We start from the raw sequence: 15483 nt of genomic DNA, 5'->3' as shown, positions 1-15483 counted from the left end.
ATGGGTTTCTCTGTTCTGAATGTTGAAAGCGTAACCTTTTTATTTTCTTCTTTTTATAGGTGTTAATCAATGCGACCGTCTGTCTCTTACTAGATATATATCAAGAAATTTTTAATGCATTTATTGCAACGTGCCTTCCGCTTGTGGAATAAGATAGCAGGTCTTCTTAACCCCCCTCGTCTGATCCGTGCGATCCATCATCATCAGGTTCTGTATCTAGGGAAAAGGGAAAAGGAAAAGAAAAAAAAAAAAAAAAAAAAAAAAAGGAACATCGTGATGGTTGATTGTAGGTCAGTGGCTGTCATTATCCTGGTTTAGTTAGTAGTTGGGGTTGATGGATGGTTCTACTACTAAGTTACTACTAATCTTTGGGTTCATAATGTTAGTTAGTGTCTTTGCTCTTACTAGTATCTATTTCTTTTATTCATCTTTTGGTAAAGATAGTTAAGTTGGCTAGTTGTGTGTGTAATTTCATTAACTAACTGATAATAGCTGGCTAGATATAGATATTCGACGGATATATAATTGAATTCAGATCCGTAAAATTTATACTACTTGGAAGTAGGCCTGTGATATAAATATTTGATCATATGAAGAAACCTTGCCTGGAGATGTTCTACCCCTACGCGACCTGAAGGCTTAAGGATAGCGTCACGTCAACAACTTGGAGGCTACTTTTCTCCACATGTATGATCTACACTCGACTTCCTAAGCGAGCTAACAGCTAACTAACTACTCCGAATTACCTAATTGATGAAGATCGACATAAACCACTCAATCTTAGTTAGATAGCTTCACTCCTACTCCGTATGTACATGCCTACCCACCCACCTACCTCGTCATGTTCGCATACTTTCAGCTAGTCAGATCATTTTACATACATGGTGAATCGACCCCCATCCCAAACAAGAACCACAGAACAGACCAAAAGGAAAAGAAACGAAAGGAAAGGAAATGATCAACGAATGGCACACGGTCTTATAGTCGTCCAAAAGCAAGACTAACTCCAAATAGAAGACCGAAATAGGTAAAGATATGCTGGCGCAATTAGAGCTTCGCCAATCGGCGCTCGAGCACTTGACGTGCGATATAAGCCACTAATCATAGATATGTAAGTAAATGCTCGTACATCGTGTGAAAGTTAAGCAAAACATTATGTGTAGAACATTAAGCAATATTATCAATAAATATTATGTTTAGTGTATATGTAAATTACGTATCCAGGGTATCGGGGTATCCAATTAACGTGGAAGCGACGTGCGGGATAATTCACTCTCGGTCTGAAGGGGATGCGGAGGTAAGAAGTCTGGCATATCAAACAAACGATACGCAGTAGTGAAAGGGGTTGAAGCAGAAAAACGACATGTGTTGATAGTGAAAGAATCACTCACCAGCAGCAACAACAGTGGCACGAGCAGCACCGGACTTGGCACTGCCGCCACCAAGAGTCAAGAAGTATCTGAGCCAGCTCAGCTGGACCTTCTTGCAGTCGCGGTCAAAGTCGGGAATCAAAGTAGTAGCCTTCTTGAAGAGCTCCTCCTTGCCGTTGTAGGGCGGGTAGCGGATGGCGAGGAAGCTTTCGATCCAGCTAGGGCTAGTGGTGATTGTGCGACGGTGCACAAAGACATCGAAACTGGCCTTACCCCGGTAAGCACCCTGACCGCTCTCGCCAACACCACCGAAGGGGAGGGTGGGGATGTGCAGGGCGGCGTCGTTGACGGCAACACCGCCGGAGCGGGTCTGTGACAGGACTGCAGCACGTTAGTATTTTAAGTTGTACGGTAAATTATACAGCTCCAGAAACATACTCTGCTCAACTTCCGCCTTGGAACCGAACGGGTAGAGGCCCAGAGGCGTGGACTGGACGCCGTTGGCGATCTGGACAGCCTGCTCGACGCTGTCAACAGGCAGGATAGGAATGAGAGGACCAAAGCTCTCTTGTGTGATCATGGAGTCTTCAGGCGAGTCGACTACAACAACGGTGGGTTCAATGAAGCGCTCCTTTTCGTCCATGCTGCCACCCATGACAATCTTGCCCTTGGTGTTGTCGATCATGCCCTTGATACGGTGGAAAGAAGCATCGTCAATGATATGGGAGAAGTCCGCAGAGCCCTTGGCACCCTGGGGGTAGAACTCCTTGTAGACCTTCTTGAACTCCTCCACGACAGCATCGACAAGCGGCCTCTCGACCAGCAGGTAGTTCTGCGACGTGCAGAGTTGACCAGCGTTCATCAGCTTGGGCCAGAATAGTCTGCGCGCGACCAGTCGGGGGTCGGCATTCTTGGAGATGATGGCGGGGTTAATGCCACCCAGCTCCAGAACAATGGGGGTGAGGTTAGGAGCCGCTGCCTTAGCAATGATGCGACCGACATTAGCACTGCCGGTGAAGAAGATCTTGTCCCAGCGTTCGGCCAACAAGGCCTGAGTCTCGGGAATAGCACCCTGAACAATGGTGTAGGCGGAGGGGTCAAGAGCAGCCTCGATAATCTGCTGGATGACCACCGCACAGTTGGAGGACTTTTCACTAGGCTTAATGACAACGGTGTTACCCGCTGCGATAGCGCCAATAACTGGACCCAGCGTCAACTGGAAAGGGTAATTGAAAGCACTGACCCCATAATGGTCGCCGTTAGCCTTGTCTCAAACCCCAACCAAAACAAAATAGGGGGGAGGGGAGAAATTTTTGTTGAAAATCCCACAGAAATCAAAAACAAAAAGGAAAAACATACCCAATAACTAAGACGCAACCCAAAGGATCCTTGCGGATCTTGGGACTGGTAAACTTAAAGGTGAGGTCGATGTCTTCGGCCTTCTCATCCTTGACCCATTTGGGGAGATTGCGGCAAACGAAGACAATGTCATTGAGCAGCCAGGTACTCTCAGCCATGACGGCCTCAAAGAGAGGCCGGTTCAGATCAAGACGCAAAGCCTCATGGATCTCGTCGACACGATCCTTAATGCTATTGCGTGCAGTAGATTAATTAGTTACATATTAAAGCCATGCGGGGAGCTACCCGAAAGGTAGTGAAATAAGGTACTTTGGGACAGCAACTCACGCCCAGTAAAGCTTCCGGAGCTGGACCAGCCGGTACTCCACATCGCGAGTGGTATGCTCATGGAAAGTCTTGCGGCAGCGAGAGACGCGTTCAGCGACCTCGTCAACAGGAGTATACTCCAGAGGAGGGATTTCAATGGCACCCATGGTGAGTAAATTAAGGTGGTGGAGAGAGAGAGGGGAAGGGATGAAGATGACAGGAGGGAGGGAATGGGAACAGGAGGAGAGGAACGAAGGATCAAAAAAGGCGGAAGTTCAGCCGAGAAGAACTAGTAGTTTAAGAAGGAATCCGAATGCGGAGCTCTTGTTTCTGACAAGCCCCTGATTCTTTCAGAAGCACCGTGACGAGTGCCTTATCTACTCCTATGAGTAATGAGTAAGGGAATACGAAGAAACAACTGGAGGTGAGGATGTTCGTCAGGCCAGCTAATATGATGAGCAGCAGCCAGCATTCCGCCGACCGAGGACCGGGTGGATTGGTGATCAGCAAATTCACCGAGCCGTTCTTTTTTTTAGGGGCAGAAAAACCCCCATGCATTCTCCGTCCATCATCCATTTCCGGGCACATGCCCTCCCTTTTTCCCCTCATCTGTTCCGCGGCACAACCGAGGACATTTCCACTCGCAAGGTCTGCTTTTTACGAACGGAGAACCGTTGTTGGCCACTGCTCACATGTTACTGACTTATCTTTAATTAACAAATGACAGCTACGGGTTGAGTCATGCACGCGACCCACTTGCCTCGCAAGGGATTCTGTTTGCGGATAGCTTAGGAGCTTATTTTTCCCCCTGCTCATCACCCTCATCAACTTAATGTCAACGAACTATCACATTGTGGTATATACGATGATAAATCAAAAGCTAGCTCACGGGAACAAAATGGAAACCATGAATAATATAGAAGAAAAAGAAAGAAAAGCAATATGCAGATCTGCAGTCAGCCACCAACTACTCACCCCTCCATCATCAGTGCTTGAACTGATCCTCCGTGACACCCTTGCCCATAGCCGCCGTACTGCTAATGCCGCCCGTCACCATCTTCAACATATTATCCACGTAGTTGGCACCACTCCATTTCTGGTGAGTCACCACATCCACTCCCTGCTCCATCTCCGGTTCTTGCACCAACTCGCCGTACGCCCGCATTCCCTGCTTCGCGTACGCCTTGGCGAACTGATCCGTGATCAGCGCCGTCGTGTGCAGACCCGCCAGGGTGATGAACTGCCAGCAGTATCCCAGGGCTCCCAGACGCTTGATGTACGTCTCCTGCTCATCGCGCGGCATCGCCTTCTTCCAGTTGAACGAGGGCGACAGGTTGTACGCCAGCCTAAAGGGACATGTCAGTGTCAAGGCCTTACCAATGCAAATCAAGACCACACTTACTTCTGCTCCGGCCACACGGCGTGAACGCCGTCGGCGAACTCCTTCGCCTGAGCATAGTCGGGCAGCTTGCTCTCCATCCAGATGAGATCCGCGAAAGGTCCATATGCAATGGCGCGGTTCACCGCACACTGGGTACCTCCCTGGTACCGGTAGAAGCCCTCCCGGGTGCGAGGGGCGTCCCAGTCCCAGTAGACGTCGACTCCAGTGATGTCCTTGGCGATAGCCCGGGCTTCGCGGTTGCTCTTGCCCTTGGCCTTCGTCAGGAACTCATCAATGAGGGCCTTCTTGTTACCAGAGGAGCCCTTGTTGATGGTGTCGATGACAGCTTCGCTGAACAGCTTCAGGCCAGCCTGGGCAGTCCACTGGTCTTCAATGGCCTGCAGCTCGTTTCCGTTCTTACCAGCCTGCTCCGCAGCCACCATGAGGTCGTTGAGGGGTTGGAGGTTAGGGTTCGTCGATCCCACGACGAAGGCGTGGTCACGGTAATCGATTGTGGAGGTAATGAGAGTGGCAGCTTCGGAGTCGGTTCGAGCAATGGCAAGCAGGTCGGTGCCTGGATAAAGTCAGTTAATGCTATGCGGATTGAGCAAATCAGGATACTACTCACCCATGATGTCCGCCTGCGCACGGATAGCCACCAGACGGTTGATGTGTTCGCTGATAGGCACAAGCACCTTTCCGGCCATGTGGCCGCACTTCTTGGTACCCGGAGCCTGGTCTTCAATGTGAATACCAGCAGCACCGCGCTCAACGAACAGCTTGGTCAGCTTCATCACAGCCGTCAAGCCACCATGTCCGGTATCAGCATCCGCAATGATGGGGCGCAGGTAGTCCACATTTGCCACCTTGCCACGCTGCTCCTTGGGGGTGGTGATGCGTTCCTCGCGCTGTTTCCGGTCATGGAACAGCTGAGCCAAGAACAGCTGGTTGACCTTGTTGGGGACGGTGTTCTAACTCGAGTCTTAGCAGTGATCTCACAATTACCAACATCCTCTGAGACCTACCATGGGGTAGTCGGCAAGATCAGGAGAGGGTTCATCGGTGGACGAGGCAGTGGAGGAGCTCTGCCAACCAGAAACGTAGACGGTGTCAAGGTATTTGGCCATCTGGGTGAGCATTGTGGGCTCGAGACAGCCATAGGTGAAGCTAGGTACTTTGTTCTGCGGAAGAGAAAGGTAAGCTCATGATTGACCTAACCACCACACAGCAGGGACATGCGAACCTCGAAATTGCTCTCCAAAATCTTCCACAGCTTCTTGCTCATAGCATTGGAAGGATACTCAATCTTCAGGGTACCACGCTTGGCCACAATCTGCTCAGCAGTAAAGGGCCGCTTGGTGTGTCTCCATCTGGAGTCCTGCCACCACTTCTGGACGGCCTGGACATCGTCCAGATACTTCCGGTCTTCTTCTTCAAAGGAAGCCATGATGATGTGTGGTATAGCCGAGGGGGTAATATAAGCAAAGATCTAAATTGATGCAAATGGATATAGTATAATACAATGTATCCAACAATGTTCACATACAACCGACAAGAGAAAGACAGAGGAAGAAGAGAGGAGAGTAGAGGAGAGAGAAAGAGAAGAAAAGGTTACAGTCAAATAAAGTCAATCAACAAAAAAGAAAACCGGAATCACAAGCCAAAGGGAAAACACCCAGCTACTTAAAGCATGCGCCATAAATTCCCTCGATGCGTCACAAGTCATCGGGGCCACCCAGCACCAGCACAAGGTTGGTCGGTAAACGTTCGGTTCAGCGGGACAAGAAGGAAAGAAGGGCCAAGGGCCAAGGACCAAAGGGGACAGACAGTCAGCTTTGCCGCCCCCGGAGTATCTGATTTTCTTGCATAAAATAAAACCGGGGGTGAGTCGAAAACATTTAGGTTGAACCAAGGGTTTCACAAGCCAAGTTAGTGGAGGAGGAGTCTCAGTAGTGAGTGGTTTTGCTGGTTCGGAAGAGAGGATCGAGACCAGACGAAGATCCTCGGTCTAAAGGGACCAAGCCGAAAACAGGTCGCCACTCTGCAGTTAGTAGTTGGAATCAATTGCTATGCAATAATTAACTCTACTTTCTACATTTTTATTTTCCTTCTTACGAGAATCAACTTAATCCTGAATTGTTCTCTTCTAAATTCCTACTACATACTAGCAAACAAGAACAACACTCCCTCTAAAAGACTGCATAGCATATTATCCCACTATCAAATGTACATACTAGCTACCCCACGAAACAACCTCCCACCCCATAGTAACATAACAATCTGAGTAAATGACGTTGTCCAACCTCCAAACATAACTAAGTAAGCATGTGCCTAGCACCAAACTTACAACAACCACCTCCGACTCTACCCATTTACAATACCATACCACTCCCGTCCCCCCAGGCCTCCATCCCCATAGGCTCAGTCCCTCCCCACCCCGTATCCATGCCCCTCAGGCATCAATACAACACGGGGAAGAAAATCAGCCTCGGCATCCCGCCACCCAATCAGCTGTCCATCTCATAGCCGATCTACTTAACGTAGCTGTCCCTTCCGTATAGTCTTCTTCATTGCCTTGAGGGGCCACGCAAGGTCGGGAAGTTAAGGAGATGGTGTTCCGAGTCTTCTACTACTTTTTCGTATCTATTTATTTGGGGTTTATTTGTGCAAGAGTGTTGGTGTACTTGTGGAGGAGGGGTTCGGACGATGGCCGAGAATAAGTAAGTAATTCATCGGAAGTTGGATGTTGTGAGGGAGTGCGTGGGTTGTGTTTCGGAGATGAGTAGCTCTTGTGTTTTTGTCTACAGGGATAGTAAGTTGTAATTACATAGTATACTTGTTATTGTAAGATGAGAGGGTGTGTGTGTGTGTGTGTGCAGATCTACTCCGTATACAAAGGTACACTGCTATCTACTGAGCTGAGTGGTTGGGTGATAAGTGGTTAAGTATTCGGAGATTCTGGGGGCTGATGCATGGAGCTTTCAGCTGGGCTGGGCTGGGTTTGGGGGTTTCGGGGCTGCGTGGTCGTGTGTCAATTATTAGGACTACCTACGGTGTGAGCTTGGGGAAACGGATGGATAAATTGGGAGGGATGGATGTTCTGATGAAAAAGAAAATAGCAATATTGGGTTGTAGGTAGTTTAGAATGTATGTGTTTTCATTCACATGTGAATTTGTCTGTGGGAGGTCATCCATCCATTCATACATCTGACAGTCGTGACTTCTGAGTCAGACTCAGACCAGACCCTGGATTGATCTCCGATCGTTGTTAGCTGCATCTAGTGCTTACGGGGTAAAAGGATAAAGCCTCATCATAATCAATCATCATTATCATCCAAGTCCGGAAGAATGCATTAACTACTACGTACTATTTCTCGTTACTACCTAATCGTTTTATCGTGGACTTTGTGGCTGGAAACGCAAACCCGAACAATGAACATCAAAAAGAACAATCAATCATCCAAAAGATAAACGCCGCATTCAAGAAGATTCGTCACTTCTACTCTGGGATATGTCCACCTCGGAATGATAACAAGCTCCCTTCTCTCTCTTTGCATCAGCATAAATCAACTATTGAGTCAACTCAATCATAGTAGGCAATGCATCCTCTATAACCAAAAAGCCAAGATGTCCCCTCGTCCAACCGATTCTAAAGCTATAGAAACTGTGCCCGCATAACCATTTTTCCTTTTTGTGCAGAAAGTCGACAAGTGCCACGACGGGCGAAAACAAATAGCCGCGCTAAATGCGATCATGCTCTCTCCTGTCTTTGTCATCCTCGGGATTCCAATTTTAGTAGTCTTGGACAGCCACCGCCTTGTTGTACGTCTCGTACGGCGTGATGGCTCCCAGGGCGCGTCGCTGATGGGCATTGAGTATTTCCAGTCCATACACGTAGCTGGCGTTGACCCATCCGAACCTAGAGAGATGACCGGGTTAGTGTTGCGTTCGCATGGTTATTACTCATCAGGGAGGGAACAACGCTTACCCTTCGCGGGGAGCCCCCTTGAAATCCACACCTTGGTTGCCGTACTCGGCATCCACTCGGTGTGGGTCAATAGGCCGGGTGACGTCGTACTTCTCGACCACCACGCCGTTGAAATCAACAAAGGCCTTGGTGATCATATACAGCCACTTGTATGCCAGGCGCTCGGCTTCCTCTTGGTAGCCATACCGCATCAAACCTGTCCATGCCAGCATCTGCTGGGGCGCCCATCCGTACGGGTAATCCCATTGCCGGTTAGGCCGATCCAGGCCAACGGCACCCCGAGATTCTTCAGTTCCCGAGACAAGGCCTCCGTAGGCCTCGAACCGCTTGAGGGACTGCACCAACTGCGATGCTTGGTGGGGTGTCGCGAGACCAGCCCACATCGCCCAATAGGTGGTAGCACTCTCGTACGAGGTGCGCTCCTGCTTGGCAGTATCGTAGTCGAAATACATTCCCTTCTCCTCATCCCAGAGGTAAGTGTCCATACGCATCTTTCTTCTGCGTGCGCGACGGTCCCAGACCGAGGATGACTCGAATTGGATATCCTGGGTCGACGCGGTCCGGAATTCCTGCGGGATCTCGAGTTTGTCCTTGAAGTAGGTGCGGATGATGCGGGCAATGTCCACCTCGTACTTGTACAACAGTGAGTTCAGATCGACGGTAGCCAGGTTGGCACAGACTCTCTCCAAACGGTAGCTGGTGTCATGTCCCGACTCTCGCACGGCCCTGTCATGCAGGAAGTACTCGTCGAGCTCTGGCTCCAGGATCTTCTTTTCGTTGTAGGCCTCAACAAATTCTTCAAAGCTCATGCCGTGCTTCTCGGCATATGGAGTCAGAATATGAAGGAAATGAGTCGGCTCCGTCTCCGGAGGCACTCCTTCACCTTCGGGGCGATATCTGGACAGACCAGAAACCGGATCATATCGCGGCTCGGCCGTCCAAACGCTATAGTACTCCTTGATTGCGGCAAGCGTCGCATTGCGAAGGAAATCCATAGCATCAGGCTCGTTCTTTATCCGTTCGTAGACACGCAAAGCCATGTCGGTCAAGAAAGGAGGCTGGGAACGCATGAGGTAGTACGAACGATTTGCGTTCAAGATCTTCCCGTAGTGCTTGATGCAGAAACAGAAGTTGATCACCATGCCTTTAGCCAGGTCGACTCTATTGCTGACCAGCAGACCCAGAGACATCATATAGCTATCCCAGTTATATAGCTCGTTGAACCTTCCTCCCGGGACCACGAACGGAACTCCACTGTACTCGGTCTTCCCCGTGGCTTCATCAACCTTCTTCTCCATGGCCAATGCCAGAAGACCGGGCTTATCATTCAACCTCCTGGTATACTCCGGAGTAATATTCGAGTCCAACAACTGCACATCCAGGCGCAGCTCGGGATGCGCTTCCGCAATGCCCTTGTAGTACTCAAGCTGCTCCGGGGCTCCCGGAGGGACGTAGACCCGGGGTCGTGGGTCGTCTGTCCAATCCTTTGGATCGCGACCAGCTTCAGCAATGTTATGTCCATCAATCCGCCGTGTCAGGGCGTTCCAGAAGGAGTTCTTGATGAGACGAGAGAGACGTGCGACAGGGTTCTCACTGAGACGGGCTTCATCGAGAACAATATGTTTCCGACCGTAGTCCTGGGCGATTGTGAGCTCCTGAAGGAGGTTGGAAAGCATGTATGTTCCTCGCAGGTCGAATCGGTTGTATCCCGAAGATGCAGCGGTTCCCACGGAGAATACCTGCAAGACAGTGCATTAGTGACTCGAAGTGGCCGTAATACTTTCGACATCCGACCACACATACCTTGGGGCCCACATCTTCTATCGTTATCTGCATGTTCCGATCTGTGTCTTCCCGCTCCAACAGACTGTGGAGCGTTGCGTCAACGTCAATGAGGAATTTGCGGGGAACGGCCGGTGTCTCATCTGTATACCCCGCGGGTTAGCCCACAATCCCTGGATACCTTTGGGAAATTGATCGTTCTCTTCTTTTGACGTACCATGACTCGCTCTTCTTGCGGGGAATTGGCCTCCGAGAAATTCTTGAATGTCATCCCGATTGAACGATTTCAGAGTCTGTACACAGGCGTGGGGTCAGCAAGGCTGATTCTCAGCTTATCTTAGGGGAGCGATGGAATCCGGACGTACCGAAGAGAATGCCCGCTTACGGTCTCTCATGCGAGCAATATTATCCTCATCGCCATAGTAGACGTCGGGATCGGAGAATGGATCGAGAGACGTGTTGCGTCGATGCTGAGCACTTGGCGAGCTCATCGTCGGGAGATTGTGGGATGGTAGATAGAAGAGACGTTCGATGACAGGCCCAACAAACGAAGGGCTAGAGCGAAAACGGGGGATCCGAGCAGGGGTGGATGGATGGTTGGGTTAAGGGGTGACACTGCGACACCAATTATTGAAGACGCTAGGCCCGTTCGTGGCGCTGTACTCTTCTTGGACTCGAGACGGTACCCAAGAAAAAAAAAAGAGGTTATGCTCTTCGTACCTCAGACAATCTCGCTAAAGCTGGGTAGGATGGTAGGACAAACAGTAGGGTATTGGGTAAGTTAGAGGATTGAGAGACAATGCAAATACATGACAAAGGGAGTTTTTGGTGTAAGATGGATTGGCCACCAGCGGCGGTTCAGCTCCCGTGCGATTTGGGGGGGTACGTCACAACACCCGGTCTTCGGTTTGGCTGGTTCCTTTGAAGGTTTTTGTTTGTGTGCAATTCGGCGGTGTGTAACTCTCAATATATACTGGCTGAGATTGAAAACTTAAGAAAGAAAAAGAAAAGGAGAAGTAGTCTCAGACTGTTGAATTTGTACTCTTCGCTAACAGGGGGGATTTTTGATTATCTATTGTGATTATAATTGTTATTTCTTGCCCGGATTGAGCGGCAGCACCCAACAACATCCCATCGATGTAGAGAATGAAGTTCCCTTGGAGACTATGACGCCACGGGCCCGATGATGTCGCCGCTCCACTCAATAATTCCCCCCCTTCGGTATTTCCCTCGGCTGTCTCCGCCCTACTTGTGCTGCATTGAATGGACTCTGGAGATAAGTTGTTGGACAATTCAGGCCAAACAAGGAATAATGAGAAAATGTGAAGAAAAAGGAGTAATCCTGAAAAAAGAAAAAAGCAATTTACTGCCAGATAACGAGTGGTCACGAGGACCAAACCAATAAAGCAAAAATGAAGGAGGTCTGTGGGTCTCCGCGGCATCTGTTGGTCGAGCTCTTGACGTGGCACTCGATAGATATATCTCTAGTATGGAGCACGCAGCAACAATGAAAGTGGGATGATCTTTCAGTCTATGTACATTCTAGATCTTCTTCGGTGTGGGACAGCCTGTACACACCCAAGACTCATTAACCTTTCACCTCCCCCGGCAAAGCAAGAAAGCCTGAAGAGAGTCGCCCAAACCCAAAAGACAAAAGTTTTCCTGCTATCTCGTATGGGCTTTCTTCATCTTCATGTATCTGCTGTCCGTCGGATCCATACTGCGGATGCGTGGCAGGGAGATACTTGGTCGCGTTTCAACTTTATCATCCTCCACAAGGCGGTTGTTGGGGATAAGGATCGCGCGGTCGAGCTGATATGGCAGTCCACGGTGCCGTCCACGAATCATCATGGCACAGATGACTATCTTACTGAAGATATCGAACTGAGCGCTGAAGGAGGTGGAGGCGGTCGGGTATCCTAGACTTAGGCCGACGTTTCCGCTGTGCATACGTTAGGTACATCTACGCGCAGTAACCATGGCGTGGCTATACTCACTAGGCTGAGACGACTTCGAAAAATATCGCGAACACGGAGAATGCCTGTTGTCCAGGTCAGAGCGATGCTTCCAACGGTCCAGGAGGGTCACAAACCGGCTTCGTGGGGTCCATTATTTTCCCCGACTCTGCAATGCAGATGCACATGATTCCAAGGAAAATATACCACAAATCGAAGCTGAGTTGGTTTCGCATGTGCATTAAGACGTATCTCTTGCCGTCACCTTCGTCCATATCGGTTTCTGATGAGAATACCCCGATTGATTTTTCTTCATAGATGTTGGAGGCTCGTACACTGATAGCGATAGGGAACACCGAAATGTACATCATGACGAGTAAGCTGAATTGGACTGCCGGGTTCACGTCGGCAAGATTGAACGATGCTGTCCCTGTGTGCCGTGAAGATGCTGACTGAAAGATAGCTGCCGCCACACGAGGTCCCCCAGGTAGATCATTCACCGCTGGGTTGTCGAGATCAAGGACCAGGATTAAAAGGACATCAACAAAATTCAATACGAAGATTATCCCGAATAGGATCCATGTTGGCTTGCTGCGGAAAAGGAGCAAGTAGCATCGACGAGGGTACTTCAACAGGAACTCCAGGGGTTCCTTAAGAGAAGAGCTCTCAGGAATACACTTGGACATGCCCCAGATGAGAAGACGGAGGCAGCAAGGATATAAAGTATTTCCAGCGTAAGCGAGAAAACTCATGATTAGCATAGGGAACACAGCATCATTGAATGATATCATAGAATCCGGAGTAAGTGTAAGTCCCAGGTTGCTAGTCATCGTCTGAGCCGAATAAATCGCCCTATAGTTATTAGGATATACAGATTGCCTGTAAGAGTCATATATGCCAGGACTTACCACCAGACTTCATTTTGACCGCATTCGTCGAGGTAGTCCCTATACTTGCGATTCGAATGCAAGATCCAAGGGACAAGACACACCACACCAATCACATGGAGCCCAACAAAATAAACTTTTGATGATAGATGAGCCTCCTGAACGCAGAAGAGGGAACGAAGCTGTATATACGCACCGATCACAATTTTGAGGAGTAGCTTCAGGCTCCGGTACTCGATGCCACCAAGTCGCTCTCGGTCTGCAGCAGTCAGGTTGTGGAACTGCGAGTTTCTTCCAAGTGTTGCTTGTACGGAGAGTTCCGGCAGGTTTGCGTCTTTGGAGAGAGATATGGCCGGCCGCAGAGATGGCTCTCGGGCTCTGCTAGGTTGTTTCCCGATCACAAACAGAGACGATGCTACCCGCTCGAATGGTAAGCCACCGGTAGCGCTCCTACCATTCTCAGACACGTCATCCGTATTTTCAGAGTTTCTCCGCTCAGTTTCGGCGTCCTCATCTTCCTCTTCGATGACTACCCGGTGTCAGACTGAATGATTGCAACAGAGCTTGTGATTAGGCTTACCGTCCTCACCCGGTCCTCGTTGGATTTCTGCTATCGGCACCCCTATTTCCTATAAGCTATTGCCTGGCCGTCAACGCGCCATGAAATCAAGGTACCTCTGTCACGCTCCCGCGGTGAAGGGATGTAGAGCGCCTTGGTAGTGTCCGCAAAGGAGATACTCCGCGATAAACCAACAGTAGGTGCATCTGAGCTGTCGTTTTCAGGTCGTACTCCTCCACTGCTTCTAGGCCTATATGGCGATTAGATTGCGATTCATAGCGACATCAAGTGTCGAACCACGTTCCCACCTTTCGGGTACCACATGACCGATTTGCGAGCCAACAAAGCGCTGGCCATCGTCGACTTCCTTCTCTGTTGAGTCACCTGGTACGTTTTCTGACGTAGTAGGCTCACCCTGCCCCCGATGATGCGCTTCAGGGTCATAGCGAGCGGAATCATAGTTCGATGGGTTACTCTTTCGATCAAGGACACCAGGTGCTGTTGAAGTTAATCGCATCAGTGAGAGTTCGAACACCGCGCAACTTAGCACTAGCACGTGAAAGGACCTACCAATTTCTTTGAGTCGTTTCTCGAACCATAGCAAGCGGACAACCACCACCAGAATATTGATAAATCCGAGGTTCGAGACAATTGGGACAAAGTAGACGAAGAGTTGCTGATAGAGCTTCAAGTCCTTAACGTCGACTCTAAATATAATATCCACGTCAGACTAGGCTCCTATGAGCCGAAAGTAAGTAGCACGAATGAAGAAACGATCGACTAACGTGTTCAGCCCTGACTCGGTCGAAGAGCTTACACCGAAGAAGTATGCATCGATGGCGCGGAGATTGCCGTAGGGGTAAAGAACGACCAATCCCAGAAGACTCAGGAAAAGGATATATGCATCTGTCCCCAGTAGATGAGCTATTTGTGCCACCATTATTGAAATGATAGTCAACACACAATGTAGAGTGATAAAATTAGCCTGCAGCTTCCACATACTGCGTCGCGGCAGGTATGCTCATAGATCGGGAACGAAACGATTGGGGCGCGGTAAGGGACAAACCAATCACGAATACCAGCATGCAATGACTGAAGAGGCGAAACTAGAAAAGATTAGTTTACCCAAATTCGACAGCAATCTCTGACTCTTTACCGGGACTAGGATCTTGGGAGAGCCCGCTGTGAGATCTTTATTCTGTGCCAATAGAGCCCCGCGCTGGTAGAATGAGCGATTTGTCCGGACCAATACCGTTCCAGAAAATCACGACCCCACGCGATCGGTCACCAGAGCTTAGATGGAGGCTGTATAGATGCACCTTTGCGATCTGGGAGGGAATTTTCCTAGCCAACGGTTCTAGTGCACACTAGAAAAGGTGGCTGACGGCGAGTGAAGATCGCCGCAGCAACCTTCGGCGTGGAAAATGCAGAACACCAGGTTGCTTTTTTGATGTGCGCTGACTGGAGTAGACGACCACTGGAGATGATTTTGAGATCGTCAGAAGGCAAGACAGGCAAACGCCAACCATCCGCAATACTAGTGGAAGGTTTGTTGAGGGAGTGAATCCCTTCAGCCATGTTCCTCCCAATGATGAGAGTTACCCGCTCAGCATGACATCCTCCTTTGTCATATGCCAACCATGGGATGATGTCAAGCGCGTTGTTCAGCCTCCAGTCGTATTGCCTTCTTCATGGTAGGGGAGACAAGATGAGTGGCTTGGACTAACTTTTGAACATTATAATTTGCATGACTCGGGCACGGACTGTCAGGTCTACCACGGATCAAAAAGTTTAAGTGAAGCAATCCAGTAGTTGGGTTGGACCTTCTGTATGTAGGCTTAGATCAACTCTGCATTGCATACGCATACATGGATTTACCCCAAATATCCCATCCAT

General features: G+C 49.5%; 4 protein-coding genes across 4 annotated transcripts; all 4 read right to left on the bottom strand.

Moving 5' to 3' along the window:
* Positions 1-1383: 1383 nt before the first annotated feature.
* On the bottom strand, positions 1384-3202 carry BO83DRAFT_387380 (hexadecenal dehydrogenase; the record flags this gene model as incomplete). The annotated part of the gene is made up of 4 exons (XM_025532711.1): positions 1384-1751; positions 1809-2608; positions 2730-2960; positions 3057-3202. 4 exons carry the CDS (start codon positions 3200-3202, stop codon positions 1384-1386), a joined length of 1545 nt encoding a protein of 514 aa, XP_025389711.1.
* Positions 3203-4020: 818 nt separating this feature from the next.
* Positions 4021-5863, bottom strand: BO83DRAFT_310012 (isocitrate lyase 1; the record flags this gene model as incomplete). Its single annotated transcript, XM_025527419.1, has 5 exons — positions 4021-4381; positions 4438-4990; positions 5045-5387; positions 5442-5597; positions 5660-5863. 5 exons carry the CDS (start codon positions 5861-5863, stop codon positions 4021-4023), a joined length of 1617 nt encoding a protein of 538 aa, XP_025389710.1.
* Positions 5864-8208: 2345 nt separating this feature from the next.
* Positions 8209-10677, bottom strand: BO83DRAFT_397567 (alpha,alpha-trehalase; the record flags this gene model as incomplete). The annotated part of the gene is made up of 5 exons (XM_025533195.1): positions 8209-8335; positions 8405-10143; positions 10208-10329; positions 10404-10479; positions 10552-10677. The coding sequence occupies 5 exons, from the start codon at positions 10675-10677 to the stop codon at positions 8209-8211; spliced, it is 2190 nt and encodes a 729-aa protein (XP_025389709.1).
* A 787-nt stretch (positions 10678-11464) lies between these two features.
* Positions 11465-14628, bottom strand: BO83DRAFT_357987 (putative potassium uptake transporter). The gene is made up of 11 exons (XM_025529282.1): positions 14551-14628; positions 14373-14493; positions 14158-14294; positions 13896-14085; positions 13704-13837; positions 13609-13650; positions 13225-13557; positions 13050-13164; positions 12279-12993; positions 12184-12227; positions 11465-12128 (listed from the first exon to the last, which is right to left on the bottom strand). Exons 1-11 carry the CDS (start codon positions 14585-14587, stop codon positions 11852-11854), a joined length of 2145 nt encoding a protein of 714 aa, XP_025389708.1. The 5' UTR covers positions 14588-14628; the 3' UTR covers positions 11465-11851.
* Between the last annotated feature and the right edge of the window lie 855 nt (positions 14629-15483).

This window comes from Aspergillus eucalypticola (genome assembly GCF_003184535.1).
Source record: "Aspergillus eucalypticola CBS 122712 chromosome Unknown BO83scaffold_8, whole genome shotgun sequence".
Classification (NCBI taxonomy): domain Eukaryota; kingdom Fungi; phylum Ascomycota; class Eurotiomycetes; order Eurotiales; family Aspergillaceae; genus Aspergillus; species Aspergillus eucalypticola.
This window is presented reverse-complemented; position numbering and strand designations above follow the sequence as displayed.